Genomic DNA, 16,100 nt, shown 5'->3' with positions numbered 1-16,100 from the left:
CCATAATTCAATGAGGGTCCAGTTCTGGGCCCCCCCGCCACTCTGAGCCCGGGACAACAGACCCGTTTGTCCCCCCCTATCAGCGGGCGTGAGTACATCTATACTACAACGCCAGGTACTGTTTAAAACATGCAACATCAGCGGTGTTGCTCAAGTGGTGGAACGGGTTGCTTGCCACAGAATAGGTTTACAATTTTAGATTCTTGTTGGTTTTCTCTCCGTCAGCCTCAATCGATAGTCTCCTGGAATGTTTTTGAATTAACAGGTGTGCCATCACAACAGTCAATTTGTGGAAGTCATTTGCCTTCTTAATGTGTTGTGCACAGCTAGGGTTAGATTCTACTTTAAAGAATCTAAAAAACAAAACACATTCTGGCTTGTTTATCTCCCTTTTTTTGGTTTACTACATATTTTCATATGTGTTCTTTCATAGTTTTGATGTCTTTAGTATTAATCTACAATGTCGAAAATGATTAAAATAAATTAAACCTGCTGCATGAGAAGGCGTCCAAGCTTCTGACTGGTGCTGTGCATGTATTTAAGGGTGTTGTAAAAATGCTTGTGACAGCTTGTTGTGCTTTTGAAGCCATTTCTGGCCCTCATCCTGCTATTCTGCGTCTGGTTATACAGCAAAGTGTGACTCCTACCACAGTGGCTGCAGGTTCTGCCTGTGGTGTACTGGTGGCAGCAGCGTGGCATCACAAACATCCCGCCTCACTGTTTCTGGGGCCAACTGAGGAGAACGGTGCGTGATGACGTGAGAGTGGTGCGTGATGACGTGGCAACGGAGGTGACAGTACAGGCGTTTGACGGTTAACGTCTGTACGGGTCACTCACTGAAATACTTGGAAATTTAAACTTTCAACCCTGGAGTGTTATTGGAGGATATTAAAGGACATTTTTTCTTTTTTGACTTAAACAAAAAATTAGGCTGCAAATCAAAGTCAAAGCAGTTAACATATATGGTTCTTTGCCCACTTTCGGTTAAAAAAAAAGAAGAAAAAATCCAAATAATATGTGGATAAATTATTGTAGAAAAACAGACAAACAAACTAACAAAAACAAAAAACACACCTACAACACACAGTCAGACGTGACAATTTATGACGCTGGTGTCAAAATATCATTCTGGCTCACTCGTGATTGGTCAGACACCATAGCGATTGGTCTTCGTTGATTGGCTGGATGCTGTCACGTGATACCACTCCGCCTGCGGAAGTTGCCATATGTGCTTCCTTGCCCGATAAAAGGTTAAAAAAAGGAGCAGACTCAAGAACGATATTTTATCATAAAAAATACAATGTTTCCCAATATCTGATCAGGATTTGGTGACTTTTCACACATTAAAAAAGTAAAAATAAAAATCTAAACCGGTTACATGTAATCCGGTGACCAATGTGACGGAGCATGCGCACATCTGGTCCTGAGTCAGGCTCACATGACGAGTCCCTGAGTATGGCTGTTTTGTTGTGACTCGGAACACCAGAACCAAGTTGTTTCTGTTCCTACGGACATGGCGGACGAGGAGAAAACGCCACTTCTCGGCGGCGGGGAGGCGGATAAAGGAGGCCCCTCAGACGTGGACGCAGCTGCAGGTAACCGAGAAGTTTGTTCTGACAGGTCCAGTTTCACGCAGGTCGGCTGCTGTTGTGGCGCTGACAGCACCAACACTCAGCAGGAGGTTTATTTATCAGTGTGTGGGTTTTCTAGCTTGGAAACTGTGTGTGGACGGTTGGCATTGTGTTTAATGTGTGATGAAGGCTGAGGGAGGAAGAGCATGTGGTCTTGTTTACTTCTCCTTAAAGAACCAGATAAAAAAAAAAAACAACAAATCACCTGCGCATTCTTCTGATGAGTATTATAGTAAACAATAAGTTCAGCTGCTCCGTCATGTGACAAGTCCTCTGAACCTGAGAGGCTTTCTTTGTTTAACTTGGCTCAACAAAAGCTAAACCCCAGTCAGAGAAAACAGGTATCAGAAAGGTGATGATCAACTTTTCTTTCTGCTTCAGACATCATGTGAGTCTACGTCCGCACAACACGAAGCAGCTGCTTCCGTCAACAGGTTGTTGTTAATGAGGAACAATGACTAGTAGAAAACTTTCTAACAGTATAAAGCTCTGCAAATGATGCAAGACAGGAATGCTGACAGAAAAATGTTAAACGTGCTTAATATATTTATTTTACCACTTATTTCCAGCTGCACATTAAAGCTGTCAGACTTCATATATATATATATATTTTAAAGTTATTTTTTTTGATAGATCAGTGAGAGAGAGACAGGAAAGTGGCGGAGAAGAGTAGGGGGAGGACGTGTGGGAAAGGGCCATGAGCAGGATTCAAACCCATGACCTCCACATGGGGACTGTAGCCCTGTACATGGGACGCCAGCTCAACCAGGTGAGCTATAGCAGCGCCCCAGACTTCATATATTTAAACATGATATTGCATTGAAGTGTATTTAGGTCTGTCACTGTCCCGTAATGCAGGAAATCACTTCAATTTTTGGTCAAATCAAAGCGAAATCAGTGTTATTGGTTCAATATTCTCTGTAATAAATACCAGTAGAATAATCCATCTTCTAATCTGTGTTCTGTAAACTGTGTGACTGGATTTGACAGCAAACCAGAGCCGAACATAAAAACACATCTATGTGGTGTCTGCATCCCAACTAAATACATGTCTGGTTAACATGGCAACAAAATGCGTACAGTGGCATGACTCAGCATGTTTGCAGATAAAACACATTCCCTCCGCTGAGAATCTGTATCGCTCATAAATAATAGTCGGAAAACAATTTGGTTAAAGGGAGACGATTTAAATCCTAAACTCTGAACATAACCTGCTCCCGACCAGGTTAGCTCCACAGCATCAGTTACCATGGTGATCTAGCGCCACAGCATCAGTTACCATGGAGATGGCAACAAATACTGACTCAATTTTTTGCTTAATTCAGGATTTGTTAAAATAAAACAAACAAAAAAAAACGCTAATAAAGTAGATTTTTGAAAAATTAAGAAATGTAAATCTCTAATACATAAAATCTAGTTGATCGATTTTATTTTGAGAATAACATCTGAGTGACATCACTAATGCTTAGAAAGCTTTCATTTGTGAGTAGGAATGGGAGTTATGGCCAATCAAAGTCGACACAGGTAAATAAAAAAGTAATGAATTTCCAAGCAGTCAGATGGACGTCTTGAATCACGGGTCGGCTGATGAAATGTTGAACAGTACGAGATGGAAGTATCATCTACTGGTGTGCCAAGTTTCAAAATTCTTCCATAATACCATAAACGTCATTTTTATGTCTCCATGCCAACCCCAGTCACCACCTCCCATTTTATAATAAGAGTCTGGAGCAGAATGATTTTTAGCATGAAGGCCTTTTGAACAAAACCTGAATTTGCGAGGTCTACAGCACAAAACTGAGTCTTGTTTACCAGTATTTGCTGGATTCTCTCCATTTGACAGAAACATATAAACACCTCCTGAAACTGTGAAGAGTCTAGGACGTATATATTTCAGGAGATATGGACATTTTAAAATGGCATCTTGTTCAATTTTCAACTCGTAGGAGATTTATTGAAAGTTTCTATTAGGTAAAAAATTATGAAAATGTTGGAATTTTAGTTTTTAAAAAAATGGTAAGATGTCAGTTTTATATGGCAAATATCATTCCCACAAAGTCTGAAGAGGTTCTAAGATGGTCAAGCAACCACCTTTGCTGACTTCATCAATTTTCTGTTATTGTTCCTCAAAGCTTCATTCCGACATACGCCCAAAAAAATCTACATCAAAACTAGTGGTGCCTTATCAGACTGTCCAGATAACTAACAGCCCAGTCTACACTTGATTTCCTAACTCTTTATCGGACAAGGAACCATATACAGTCGTCCTCAGATGTATTCTTATCCTTCCATTAAAGAAAAGGCAAAATTCACAATAGTCACTCAAATAACTAGAAACTGAAAAAAGTTAGAATAAATAAAAATTTGCTAAATTATAATTTAGTGAAATAAGACGTTGCTTTTGAATTGTGGCTGAAAGAATATTTAAAAAAAAAAAAAAAAACACTGATTAGAGCACTTTGATGATGAGCAGTAAAATCAGAACACCTGTCAACAGGTGCAGAAATCTGACTGAGAGTTACAGGAAACACCTGATGATGGCAGTGATTGACTCAACTAAATATTAGTTTACGGGTCCCATCATGCTTGTTTGTTTGTTTGTTGTTGTTTTTTAAAATTATTTCTGTTCAACCGCAATTCAAAACCAGTGTCATGATTTTCATAAAATTTTTCATTTAATATTATTTTTTTGTCAATTTCAACTTATTTCAGTGACAGCTGTGTTTTTTCCTTCTTTAATGGGAGGATATGAATAAATGTGAGGACGACTGTGTGGTAACTTCCACAGCCTTTAAAAGTGGCAGGAGGCAGAATCAAGTGACTTTATCCAGCCAGTCATCAGGTGACATCACAACACATCACTATGACCTCTGACCGAATCACGAGTGAGCCAGAGTGACATCTGGACACATGTGTCATGAGTTCCGAAGGTCTGACTGGTGATTTGGAAATAAATGTTCCTTCATCTTTATATGTGTATTTTTTGATAATAATTTATCCACGTTATTTTTATTTATTTTTTTTTACTCGCGGTGGTAATGAATCGTATATGCTATCTGCTTTGCTTTACAATTTGCAAAGTAACAACATATTCAACTACATCTGATAAACTGTGATTCTGTTCACCTGTTTGTGACAAACAAAAGGCCGTTACGTCCTGAAGGATCCTTTTCTCCACGTCAGGGATAATTTATAATATAGGAACAAAACTCTCTCTCTCTTTGGAGGCGCTCATGGATCTAGCTGCTGTCTGATGCTGCAGATATTCAATAAGCACAACGGAAATGGTCCTAAACAGCTGAAAGCAACAAAGCACATCAGTAAGCCGGGGTGTGGTGGTTTAACTCTAATGTGCTCTGACAGTTACAGTGAAGATGATAAAACAACCTCGCCATGCAACTCATCCTGTTTTATTCCGTGACACTTCCACCTCTCCCCTTCTTGCTCCGACAGTACCCTCCCTCTCTCGGTAGATTGTTCACCGGTCGGCATGCCTTTCTGTTCCTCTTTTCAGCCATTGCCTCAGCTCCTCCACTTCCTGAAGAGCCTCCTCCCTACTCAGTGCTGCCAGCAGACAGTTCGGTGGTGAAGTGTGGCGTGTGCCTTTCGCCAATCAGCGTCAACAATCGCAGCAAACAGCACCTTGTCAAGTGTCCGGCCTGCCACGAGGCAACGGTGGGTAGCAACAGCTTGTCTCCAAGCTCTCGCAGGAATTCCTTAAACTCTATAAACGTTGGTTTCAGTGTGTACCAACCTTAAAGGCCTGTGATGTATAATGAGTCTCTCAAGGCTTCTCTCGAGGAAGTAAAATAAAAGATTTACTAATGATTTGCACCAAAACACACTCCACTACTCATATATGTTTAAAGGATTTGCTGATGTCTTTCTCAGTGAAAGATTTGCAGGAGGAAGGTGTGGGCAGTTATTCATGCAGCTGCCTTTAGTGCACATGTATTAGGAGGAGAGGTTTGGGGAGGAGAGTATTAAGGAGTTAATCGCACCATGTGGCTTCCTCAGGCTCAACTCGCTGATCGTTGCTCCATTAAAAAGCACACCTTAAGTTTTTACGCTTCACATGACTGTGATTGTTCCTGCTGGTCAATGGAGAGCAGGTGGTAGAAGGAAGAGAACTCTCCTCGCTTGTGCTGGTTTATTTGGAACGTGCTACTGATTGCCAAGGCACAGTATGCGGAGGAAATGAAAGACTCCCTGGAACCTCCGACAAGAAGGAGTCGCACAATACCTGTAGTACAAAAACCTCTTGCAGCGAGAGAGTTGCGAAAGTCTCCTTACCTGATAATTTTCCCGAGTTTACGAAGTGCTTCGCAGAGAGGTCAAATGTAGAATACTCGGGAAGAACATTAAACAGCCCAATGCCAAACAGAACAGAGTTAAAGTAAGTAAAAATAATGAAAGAAGCAAAAATGCCATATCACATTCAAGAATAATAGGAAGTAAAATGAAAGAAAATAAAGTGCAAAACCATTAAACAATATTAAAGTAATAATAATAAAAGAAGTAATAAGAAATCTGTGTTTTTAAAGAGTGAAATAGACATAAAATCGATGATACAGAAATGGAGAGAATGCCACTTTAAAAAAAAAATTAAAACATATCCTGGTTTGTTTAGAACTTTTTTTTTTTTGTTTACGACTTAATTCAATATGTGTTCTTTCATCGTTCTGATGTCTTCAGTATTAATCTAAACCATTAATCTAACCACTAAAACTAATTTATCTCTTCAGGAATCAAGTAAATAACTATAGTTTGACTTCTTAATTAAGAAATAGTAATGTGCTTTACTATTTTTTTTTCAGTTTCTTTGTAAAACAGTCAATTTGAAAATTCCTGGATAACAATAATAATTATATTTTAGCATTAAAAAGAGCATTTTGGTTAAAGAGCTTCTTCATCTTGGTGTTCTGCTGTTAGTTTAGAGCAGCTGTGGCATAAACCTGACATCAGGTGGTGTTCTGATACGTTTGTTAAGCGCTGCGTGTCATTTCTACTGCGTTTCCAACAGTGTAGTTTTATTTGTGTCTTAAATCAAATCGAACCCTGACCCCAAACTGAAACAGAACAGCAGGAAAAACTGGTGAGAAATGAATTCTTCTCTTTGTGTGTGCTGATGTAATTAAAACGCATTATCACAGAACAATAATCTCTTAAGTTTCGTCCTCTCTGTCCGACAGCCTCTTCAGAACCCTCCCGCCGGGAAGAAGTACATCCGCTGTCCCTGCAACTGCCTCCTGATCTGCAAGGCGACGTCCCAGCGAGTGGCCTGCCCCCGTCCCTCCTGGTGAGAGACCGTTTGACCGCTGAGGTTTGAGTGGAGGGGAGGAAAACAAAAAAATAGGAACACATTGGGAGCTTATTGCAGGAGAAAGGGTAAGGTGAGGTAGCGGGGAAACAAAGGAGAGAGAATTTTCTATGCTTGCCTTAAAATGCGTCGTACTGTTTTATTAAAGGAGAATTGTTTCCACATATTTGAGAGAAAAATCCTGCTCAATTTGTGCTTGACTTACCTTGTGCAGCCTTAACCTTAAACATGAACTGCTAACGTTTAATTTAGAGTCTAATTTGTCATCTGACGCGAGCAGAGGAATAATGAAGACGCTAGTAATTGTGATTAAGAGCCCTCTGACCCACATAGGAACAGTGTCTCCTGTAGGATGCCGTTATTGCCTGTGATGCTACTGTCGCTGTGCTTTTGGACTGTCGAGTGAGAAAGTTGAATAGATGTAGTGTCTGGTTGCACACCTATCAGAGGAAATGTGGTTTAACTGAGATAACTGCTGCGTTACGGTAAGACCTTCAAGAGATCGCTAACCTCGGCGTTCTAACCAGATAGGACAGAATGTGGAGCAAGAAAGAAAGACCTTCTTCAGCAACAACTACGTAGACCAGAAGTTTACATCCACTGTGTAAAAAGACACAAAACCTTTTTTTTTTTTCTCACTATCTGACATTAAATCAGACTAAACTCTTCCTGTTTCAGGTCAGCTAGGATCACCAACATTATTTCTATTTGCTAAACGCCAGAATAATGCGAGAGAGAATTTTTTATTACTTTCTTCAAAGTCAGAAGTTTACATCCACTAAGATGCCTTCAGACTATTTGGGAAAGCCCAGATGATGATGTCATGGCTTTGGAAGCTTTTGATTGGTTAATTGACAACATCTGAGTTAATTGGAGACACACCTGTGGATGTATTTTAAGACACACCTCAATCACACTGCTTCCTTTAGTCACAACATGGAAAATCTAAAGAAACCAGCCAAGATATCAGGAACAGAACTGTGGACCTCCACAAGTCTGGTTCATCCTCAGGTACAGTTTCCAGATGCCTGAAGGTTCCACGTTCATCTGTTCAAACAATTATACGCATCTATAAACACCATGGGAATGTCCAGCCATCATAGCGCTCAGGAAGGAGACGGTTCTGTGTCCCAGAGATGAAGTGTTCTGGTTGAAATGTGCGAATCAACCCCAGAACAAAAGAAAAAGACCTTGAGAAGATGCTGCTGAAGCTGGTCAGAGAGTCATTATCCACAGTGGAACCAGTCCTGTGCCGACATGGGCTGGAAGGCTGCTCAGAGAGGAAGAAGAACATAAAATCTCAAGACATCAGCAGGAAGTTAAAGCTTGGACACTAATGGGTCTTCAGATGGACGATGACCCTCAGCATAGCGCCAGATTATCTACAGAGAGGCTTCAGGACAACAAAGTCAGTGTTGTGGAGTGGCCATCACAAAGCCCTGATCTCAGTCCTGGAGAACATCAGTGGAGCAAGGAGACCAACAAACCTGACCCAGTTCCACCAGTTCTGTCAGGAGGAATGGGCCAGAACTCATCAGACTGTTGTGAGAAGCTTGTGGAAGGAAACCCAGAACGTTTGACCCAAAGTCATAGAGTTTAAAGGCAACGCTACCAAATACTGAGGAGATGGATGGAAACTTCTGACAAATATAAATAATGTTGGTGATCCTAACTGACCTGAAACAGGAAGAGTTTAGTCTGATTTAATGTCAGACAGTGAGAAAAACAAGGTTTTGTGTCTTTTTGTACAGTGGATGTAAACTTCTGGTTTCTACTGTAATTGTCTTTGTGATTGTCTGTGTGATTTTTGTTTCCGTCCTTGCGTTCAGAACAGATGGGTCTTCAGAATATTGACTGGCATCGTTGGCTAAAACCTCCACTGTAACTTTGTCCGATCTCTCTCTCTGTGTCTCTCTCAGTAAGCGAATCATTGAGCTTGGCGCTGGAGGATCAAGTTTCGTCAGCCCTCAACTGCAGCCGTGTGGGTCCAGAGTGAGCTGTGGACACTGCTCTCAAGTGTTCCTGGTACAGCTCATCTTAATATTAGTCACATGCACTGTACTGCAGTCTATACACACCGACAACTGCTCGGCCAAGGGGTGGAAAGCTGTAGGTCAGCGATTAATTGGCTGGTTAAAGACACTGGTTGGAAGCTTATGGCGCACTAAGCAACATGAGCAGACACAACCCAAACATCTACGTCCAATGTGAAGATGTAGCGGAGTAACAGAGTCCGACTCATGTTGAGTCCGACTCATCAGAATTTCAACGACCTCTTCGCACAAATAAAGACACCGAAGCAAAAGTGCGGTTCCCCCAAACCCAAAGAAGTTAAAATCTAATTCTTTTATTTGTGCTCCGTGTGGAGGCAGCAGGTGGAGGAGTGAAAGTCAAGGATGTGTTTTTCACCCTAATTCTACACGTCGATTTCATTTTCAGAGTCTCTGCTGCTGTTTTTCTGCTTTTCTGGAAGAGACGCATATTTTTTTCTAATTTTTTGAGGTAAAATTAAGGCTGAAATGACTTTAAAAGATGGACAGTGTGAGCTAATGGTTGTGGCCGGATGGTTTATAATAACTGTGTTGTCATGCCAGTGATAATTTACTCACCTGCGTAGATACAAGAAACTTTGAGCAGGAGTAAACTGTAGCTTGTTGAATTCAAATCTGCCCTTCCAGGTCTTTGACAGGAGCTGGTGACTGTGAATACTTGTCATCTCGTAACCCACTTTTTACACCAACAATTCTCTGTTTTTCAGTGGAATGACTTGACCAATACGAAGCGAGCAAGATGTCCCCACTGCCGAAAAGTGTAAGACCTCTTTTTCTGTTTCTCTAGGGCACCTCTGTGAAAATTAAAATCAGGGGCACTGATAAATACAATGTGGACACTATTAATATGACTATTAATGTTTCAGTAAATAAAACATTGATCAGTCTCATAATCAGAAGCCGTGAACTCTGATTCCATTGACCTCCAGCTCCCAAACCAAGAAACACACAGTTCAATTCAAGTTCACCGTGTAAAGGCCAGTTCGTTTCTTTTTTTTGCAACTGCGCGTCTGCAAGGGTTCGTAATTTTCCCCCAACACCTGATGTAAAAGCATTCACTGACATCTGTGTCCACAGTTAGTGACTGAAAGTGGACCAACTGTACTTATGCAAGGAAAACAAATGGTGCCCAAAACAAATGCTGTTCTTTATAGAAGAGGCTGTACGAAGAGACATGCAGAGTTGTGACTGAAGTCGTTGCTGCCAGACATTGGAGGTGCTTTGACATGTAATGGACATTTAGCGCTTTTCTACCTTAGCGGCACTCAAAGCGCTTTACAGTGTTTTCTCATTCACCCATTCACACACACACTCATACACCATACACTTGCTGCCATGCAAGGTGCTGCCTGCCATTCGGGTTTAGTGTCTTGCCCAAGGACACTTCGACTGTAGAGGGGCCGGGGATCGAACCGACAACCTTACGATCAGGGGACAACCGCTCTACCACCTGAGCCACAGCCGCCTACGCCATGTGCATGCCCAAATACTGTGGGAAGCTCTAAATCCTGTCCTATGTCCGTCCATTGTGCTCCACACATCGCAGGAATGTTCACGGAGCTGTGCTACAGTCCGATCCTCATCCAGCTGCTTTAGCCTGATTCTCTGTCTTCCACATGTGGCATGAATCAGCACTAACGCTGTCTCGTCTGTACTCTCTCCATTGTGCTTGTAGGTCGTTTGTTGGACGCAGGTACCCCTGGCGACGCTTTCTTTACTTTTTCATGACTGGCTTGTTCTTCGCTGCCATCACTGGAATACTCGCGGTGAGTCTAACAGTCGTTGTTGATAAACCTCTTCTTTCTTTTTCCCACATTCTGAACATTAACGCGCATATTTTCTACATTTTTTTTCGACAAAAATGTCTCAAAACACATGCAGGACCTTTTTAAAAATACTGATATGACCATGTATGTAAAACGTAAACATTGTTTTTAACTTGCTCTGTACGCCGTCATATATACATACTTCATCAATGCTGAGTAATTCAAGTCTGTTGAGCTCTTTTGAGTGAGGTTGATTTCCCGAGGGGCATGGATGGGGGCGTCTGGATGGGGGGAAGGTGTGTCGTGTGATAGTCAAAGTGATCTTTCACGTGACAAAAACGTGTTTGTAGTTCAGTAACGATGCAGATACTTCTGTCTCCTCCACAGGGTTGTACCTGGGCGGAAGCGAGGGAACATGGAGCGATATACGCCGTCTGGACGGTGCTTCTGATTCTGTGTGTGGTTAGTTTCGGCTGGTCTATTTACTGGCTCCGCATTAAAATAAGCGAGCCTGTTCAGAGTTACACCTAAAACAACAGCAGACGGCGAAGTCGCTACAAGGGATGTCCTGATCCGATCTCAGAGATGGGTATCGGGGCCGAGCGTGGCATTTTTAATTGTCGGCTTTATTTAGCACAAATTAGAATTAAGCCTGACCCTTTGTTTTTGGCTAAAAAACATGCAGTGTAGAAAGTGAAAGCAGTCCAACGACCATTTGCAGAGGCGGTAGTAAAAGATTTAATACTACCAATCTGATGTGGCACCTAAAAGGTGAACACTCGATAAGAACACCGCAGGAAGCAGCACTCATGATGACGCACCGACACTTTCAGGATGTTTTTAAGAGGAGAGAGCGACAAAACCAAAAATATTACAGGGACGGCAACTGAACTCATCCAGCTGGATGAGCAGGCCGTCGCTGTTGTGGAGAACACAGGGTTTCACGTTACACCTTCTGGACTCTGTAGAGTGCAGGATCCAACTGGGACTCGATATTTAAAACCTTGGACCGGATGGAGGCAAAGAAATGATCGGGACATCCCTAGTTGCTACAAAAGATGAAAATAATCCGTACGTAAGAGGCTAATGTTACGTTCTTGGGTGTTGTGTTAGTGCCTTTATGAAGGGACCGAAGCCTGTCGTCTCCATTCAGTTTTATTTCATTCACATTTAAAGCAGCATTAGTTGGAAATCTAGGAAAAGGGAAAAAGAGAAACTAACAAAAAAATGCATAATAAATTCCGCCACTACGTCTTACTGCTAATGTCGACTTGATTTCTACGATATCACCGGATCTGAGGTGCAGAAGTCTTGGAAACTGAATAAACTTCAAGTATGCTGGAAGTTTATTGTAGTTCTTTTGTTTTTTTCCTATAAAATATTGCCTACCTTAGTTTTAAGGCATGTAATATTGCAACAAAAAAAAAAAGACAAATAAGATAGCACTTCTGCCAAACAACTCTGGTTTTGGTTACATTTCCATTTAACTTCCACCTTCTTGGACCCGGTTATAATTTATGAAAATATTGTGTGGTAATGGTGAATTATATGCAGTCAGTCACATGACGATGATCATTTTGTAGAGCTGGTTTAACTGATGAATTGTAGATAGATTATTATCGAACCTAATTTTGCACCTTTCTTTTTTATTGTCTTATTGTAAATCAGGCTGTTGACTATTAGGCGCACACATCTCTAGATGTAAAGGATCTTCGCTCCTGTTGTTTTTTCTTATAGTTGCGTTTAAAGTTCTTTAATTCTGACATGTTTTTTTTTCTAATTGTATGTGTATCAAATGACAAGAATAAATGAATAAACTCGACTTTAACAGTTTGTGTCTGATGCCTGCACGTGTTATTTCTTTGCTAACTCGGTACAGAGCGATCCAGTTTGTCTGTGAAGGGTTTGCATTGCGTTTTGGATGCTGTGTTGACAGATATCCAAGGCAGAGCCACACATTTTTTGGGGGGGATGCTGTGTAGTACGTTGTGCAGTAACTTGAATTTTATGCACCCAAATTGTTCTAATGTCCTTTTAAAGATATTTTAAGTATCGACTGTAAGTTTTAAAGATGATCTCACCAAAACATCCATCCATCCATTATCTACACACCGCTTCATCCTCAGTAGGGTCATGGGGGGCTGGAGTCTATCCCAGCCGACTTAGGGTGAAGGCAGGTTCACCTGGACAGGTAACCAGTCTATCACAGGGCTACACTGAGAGACATGTTTTTGGACTGTGTGGGAGGAAGCCGGAGAACCCAGAGAGAACCCACGCTGCACGGGGAGAACATGCTCCACGCAGAAAGATTCCAGTGTCCCCACCGGGACGCGAACCGGCAACCTTCTTGCTGCGAGGCAACAGTGCTACCAACTGCGCCACCCTGCAGCCCCTCACCAAAACAGTTCTCATTTAATTTGCTCCCTTTATGTCCAAAGTGTTAAGAGATCAATTTGGCTCAAATCTTATCTGCAATGTTGACATATAATAAATATCAATGTAAGTAAATCTTTTCAGAAAAATCAAGAGACTGTCTTTGTCTGCAAACTTTATGGAAGAATGTTTCTGAGGAACGATCAGCTTTTGAAACACAAACTACTGATGACTTCAACAAGAGAGGAGGAGCCAAGCTGGTCATCGTCAAGAACAACATGCAGTTAACCGACTAAATGTAGTTTATGATGAGAATGATCGATGTGCTGTAACAACTCAGTTTACCTTAATCCATTGTTTATCTGTAGAATCATAAAGAGAACTTTGTGGTGTTTTTTTGTAACATAAAATCACGACTCAACAAATTAAATCAGGTTTTACAGAAGCTGCACATTTAAGTTTATTTATTTACTCAGAATGAAAATGGAATGAAACAACATGAACACAATCCTCCAATACAGCCCTCCGTAAATAACATCAGATCTAATGCTGTTTTGAAGCCGAATAAACAAGGATGACCTGAGATACGTTTTGTTTTCTTAAAAACATATTTAATGGACTCCAATTTGTTATTTACACAATTTAATAATGATTCTTTATAGGCAACTGCTTTACCGTTAATGTTGATTAAAAAGTGCTCAAGAGCCAAATATAAGGTTTACTGATTAATACTGTAATCACTGTTTATATTATCATGGTTTGTTTTTGCAGCGTCAGTTCACCTTTTCACTCTCTCTACTGGGACAGCCTACTGTTACCACACAGACCAGTGTAGCAACAGCAGCCTGACCTCCGTCTTATCAGGAAGTCCTTTCACTGTTTTACTGGAAAACACTTTGAATTCCTGTGAATTTTTTGGAATCGTGTTGATTGCGAAGAACACGATGTCTCTTCCTAAGAACTGCTGAAGCTGACAGTTTCAGGTTAGTTTCCATTCTTCCCCTCTGCTGCTTTCTACTTGTACTTTTACTTCCTCATACCAATGGCTCTTTACGGTTTCACTGGCACATCAAGTGTGGGAGTGGGAGTGAGTTATGCGCCTGAGAACAAGTCATCACCTGTGCAGGAAAACACTTTCAATTCCTATGAATTTTTCTGAATCATGTGTTGATTGTGATCTGAAAACAATCCGTCACTTCTTAAGAACTGCTTCTACAGTTTCACTGGCACATCAAGTGTGGGAGTGGGAGTGAGTTATGTGCCTGAGAACAAGTCATCACCTGTGCAGGTTTTGCACAAGTGTACATTTTTTCATGTTGGTGCAGCACCTTAACTCCAGCAGACTGATTTACGACATAGAAGTTCACCTGGTCTTTGCTGTGAATGCAGAAAAATACTGAAGATTGAAATGAAAAAGACCCACATCATACAGAATGTGTGGCTATATATGTTCCTTATTAACTGTCAATTATTTTATTTTAAATATATTTTTTTTGGGCTTTTGCCTTTATTTAGGGTAGTGGAGAGAGACAGGAAAGGGGGGAGAAGAATGAGGGAGAGACCTGCAGCAAAGGGTCTTGAACGGGATTCGAACTCACAACCGCTGCGTCGGGGACTATAGCCCCTGTTCATGGGTCGCCCGCTCAGCCAGGTGAGCTATACGGGCGCCCATTAACTGTCAATTATTAAAAGCTTAAACCAACAGATCAGCTTAAAACATGTAAATGACATAAAAAGGAGGTGTTTAACGCGTCATGTGACTTTTCTTCTGCACAAAATGAAACGATCGTCTGCAGCTGCTTCAGTCAACACGTTGTTTTTATGGAGAACACGAGGAATGTTTAAAAAATGATGATGGTACAAAGCACTGATCCTGCAAATGGTGCCAGACAGGAACGCTGGTAGAAAACTGTTAAACATGTAAATATATAATATTTTACTGATGCAGGGCTGCAAGGTGGCGCAGTTTGTAGCACTGTTGCCTCGCAGCAAGAAGGTTGCCGGTTCGTGTCCTGGTGGGGGCACCGGAATCTTCCTGTGTGGAGTCTCCATGTTCTCCCCGTGCAGCGTGGGTTCTCTCCGGGTTCTCCTCCCACACAGTCCAAAAACATGTTGAGGTTAATTGGTGATTCTAAATTGTCCGTAGGTGTGAATGTGAGTGTGCTTGAGTTGTCTGTCTCTAAGTGTAGCCCTGTGATACCTGTGGTTACCTGTCCAGGGTGTCCCCTGCCTTCACCCTGAGTCAGCTGGGATAGACTCCAGCCCCCCATGACCCTAGTAAGGATTAAGCGGTGTGCAGACAATGGATGGATGGAACTTGCAGAAAATAATTCTGTAAGTGTTAATTGCCAAGGAGCAATGGAAGAGAAACAGGGAACAGAGGCAGGAGAGAACAGTGCAGAATACAGCAGTTAAATTGTGCATTATTATAAAGGGGCACGGGACAAGGCGTCAGCCATGATGTTATCTTATATTATAGATAAATTGTATGGCTGCAAAAACAATGCCCAGCGCATTAGCCTCTGATTCGGGTTCTGCAAGGAGTTCAGAAATGTAAGTGGATTATGATCTGTGAACACTACACTGTGTGCACAATTATTAGGCAAGTGATTATTTTGACCATATCATCATTTTATCCATAATTTCCAACTCCAAGCTGTATAAACTTGAATGCTTATTGGATTTTATGCATATCAGGTGATGTGTATTTGTGTAACGAGGGAAGGTGTGGCCGAAGGAGATCAACACCCTTTATCAAGGTGTGCATAATTATCAGGCAGATTCTTCTCCTCAGGAAAAATGGGCCAAGAAAGAGATTTAACTGACTCTGAAAAGTCAAAAATTGTAAAAAGTCTTTCAGAGGGATGCAGCACTCTTGAAATATCGAAGTTATTGGGGCGTGATCACAGAACCATCAAACGTTTTGTTGCAAATAGTCAACAGGGTCGCAAGAAACGTG

The 16,100-nt window shown here is 41.4% G+C and overlaps 1 protein-coding gene across 1 annotated transcript; it reads left to right on the top strand.

Moving 5' to 3' along the window:
• The first annotated feature begins 1,435 nt into the window (after positions 1-1,435).
• LOC103363410 (transmembrane protein 55B-A-like) lies at positions 1,436-12,601 on the top strand. Its single transcript, XM_008290164.1, has 7 exons — positions 1,436-1,595; positions 5,146-5,306; positions 6,824-6,930; positions 8,871-8,976; positions 9,710-9,762; positions 10,678-10,768; positions 11,156-12,601. The coding sequence occupies exons 1-7, from the start codon at positions 1,514-1,516 to the stop codon at positions 11,297-11,299; spliced, it is 744 nt and encodes a 247-aa protein (XP_008288386.1). The 5' UTR covers positions 1,436-1,513; the 3' UTR covers positions 11,300-12,601.
• The last annotated feature ends 3,499 nt before the right edge of the window (positions 12,602-16,100 follow it).

This window comes from Stegastes partitus, unplaced genomic scaffold, assembly GCF_000690725.1.
Source record: "Stegastes partitus isolate 25-593 unplaced genomic scaffold, Stegastes_partitus-1.0.2 Scaffold658, whole genome shotgun sequence".
Classification (NCBI taxonomy): domain Eukaryota; kingdom Metazoa; phylum Chordata; class Actinopteri; family Pomacentridae; genus Stegastes; species Stegastes partitus.
Note: the sequence above shows the minus strand (reverse complement) of the source record. Positions and strands in the feature narration are given on the sequence as shown.

Excerpts from the sequence above, each read along its gene's own strand:
- LOC103363410 (XM_008290164.1), top strand. The coding sequence starts at position 1,514 with ATGGCGGACGAGGAGAAAACGCCACTTCTCGGCGGCGGGGAGGCGGAT. Across the intron at positions 5,307-6,823 it reads CGGCCTGCCACGAGGCAACG|CCTCTTCAGAACCCTCCCGC; the intron begins GTGGGTAGCAAC and ends TCTGTCCGACAG. Across the intron at positions 10,769-11,155 it reads CCATCACTGGAATACTCGCG|GGTTGTACCTGGGCGGAAGC; the intron begins GTGAGTCTAACA and ends TCTCCTCCACAG.